This window comes from Echinops telfairi, unplaced genomic scaffold (genome assembly GCF_000313985.2).
Source record: "Echinops telfairi isolate 266 unplaced genomic scaffold, ASM31398v2 ScPeMD7_7469;HRSCAF=8507_1, whole genome shotgun sequence".
Classification (NCBI taxonomy): domain Eukaryota; kingdom Metazoa; phylum Chordata; class Mammalia; order Afrosoricida; family Tenrecidae; genus Echinops; species Echinops telfairi.
In genome coordinates, this window is record NW_022111373.1 from 5,919,610 (window position 1) to 5,921,473 (window position 1,864).

A 1,864-nucleotide genomic window follows, 5' to 3' on the forward strand; every position below is an offset into this window, starting at 1 on the left:
TGTTGTTCCCTTGTCCCTGTGTTTGTTATCCCCTCTTCTTCCCTTCCCCCCTCCTCCCCCTCTGATGGTATATCTTTTGATAGCCAGGCACTACATGATAATTTTTTAAAGGATGGAATTGAGCAAAATATTGAAGCAAATTTTTTGACTTGAAGAGAATGTTTGTCACTTATGTGTTTATGTATAATTGAGCATTAATGCAGCGCAAGTTTTTGACAGCATTTGTTTACATTCTCTTCCTGTGCTCACTAGCTTGCTCTCTAATTTCAGGGTGGAGATGGCCATTGTGAGGGGAAGAACTTGAAGAGGAACCGATTTTTTTTCTGGTAGTATCTTTTAAAACAATCTTTAAAACGACAAAGTGGCAACTCTTCGTTTTTTATTTTACGTAGAATAGAATTGTAAAGATGGCTCTCTGTCTGCATTAGCATCATCCAACTTTTTGCTTTATTTTGCTAGCAAAACATTCATGGTTTGGTTTTGCTTACTTTCTGCCATCTAAAACCCCCGCTGATGTACTATTTGATTTGGAATTATAAAACCATCTCCTCTCTGCCTGCTTCCCACGATGGTGACACATGCTGTAATATGACACATACTGATGTCTGTCCTCTAAGAGACACAGAAAGTCCCTGGGTGACACAAACGTTTTACTGTAGATTAGTACCTGAAAGATTGGCAGTTACTATCCAATCCTGGTTGAGTTGCTTCCAAAATATTATAGTCAAGAAAATCCTGTGGAGCGCAATTCTATTCTGAAGTATATGGGTTGCCATGAGTTGGGATTGACTTGATGACATGGTTTGTTTTTTTCTTTTTTCTTTTAGTTAATAGACGCATAACCTCAAGAATCAATTCTATCTTAAGATGGGTAGGTTTCTGAAGTGAGTCTTTAATGAAATTTCTGACCCATTGTTTTAAAATCTATTCATTACCATCACATGGTTGGTCTGCAATAAAAGCATTTATAGAGAGTATGAAATATATGAATATGTATTTTTCAAATGTTAATTACATTTTTTATCCTTTTAAATAATTACTGACATTCTTCCAGTTTTGTAGTTACATCTTCTAGTGCCTCTTCTGTGTACAGGCTTTTTCTATTTTATAACGTATGCACAACCAGAAGAAGTATGCTACCAAGATCCTGGACTGCCTCGTTTCTCAAAAGATTATTTTGATTATCCGCTGTTTTACTTGGACTCTGGTAATATTTTCTACTTACTAAATAGACTTGACAAACAAAAGAGTGTGTAATGTAGTTAGCACAGTTTTGTGATCTCTTTTCATCTTGGAAAAGGGTTTCTTAGAATTAACAATATCTGGGATTATTGTATATAATATTCTTCCTAATAGACTGCCAGTCAGCTTTAAAATGCTAATTTGAAAGGTTTACGAGGCACAGCTCCTCCAGGAAAAGAAATGCTTGTTCCCTGTGAGATTCAATAGATATTAATCATCCCAATCCCAGTTCCGTTTATCTACGTGGTATAGCCTTCAGGGATATATTTGCATCACGGGTAAATACATTAACGCAGGATGTTCTTGAGACTGTCCTGCAACTAGTCAGTTATTAGTGTTCAATGTGCCCATACTATTCTTGAGATGATTTTTAAATTCAGGTGGAATATACTGACGATCTTACCATGGCTGCATGGACTTGTTTTAATTTTGTTCAGCTTCAGCTTGACCTTGCATATGCGCAACTGATGGTCTGTTTCTTAGTTGGCCACTGGCTTTCTTCTTCTTCTTCTTTTTTAATCATTTTATTGGGGGCTCATACAACTCTTATCACAATCCATACATACATCAATTGTGTAAAGCGCATTTGTACATTCATTGCCCTCATCATTCTCAAAACATT

The 1,864-nt window shown here is 36.2% G+C and overlaps 1 protein-coding gene across 1 annotated transcript in view; it reads left to right on the top strand.

Annotated features, from left to right (window-relative positions):
* Window positions 1-330, top strand: part of CDKL3 (cyclin dependent kinase like 3) — a 58,031-nt gene extending 57,701 nt beyond the window's left edge. The window contains exon 12 of the mRNA XM_004696616.4: window positions 271-330. Within this exon, the coding sequence (XP_004696673.1) occupies window positions 271-330 (60 nt within the window). The remainder of the gene's footprint in view (window positions 1-270) is intronic.
* The last annotated feature ends 1,534 nt before the right edge of the window (window positions 331-1,864 follow it).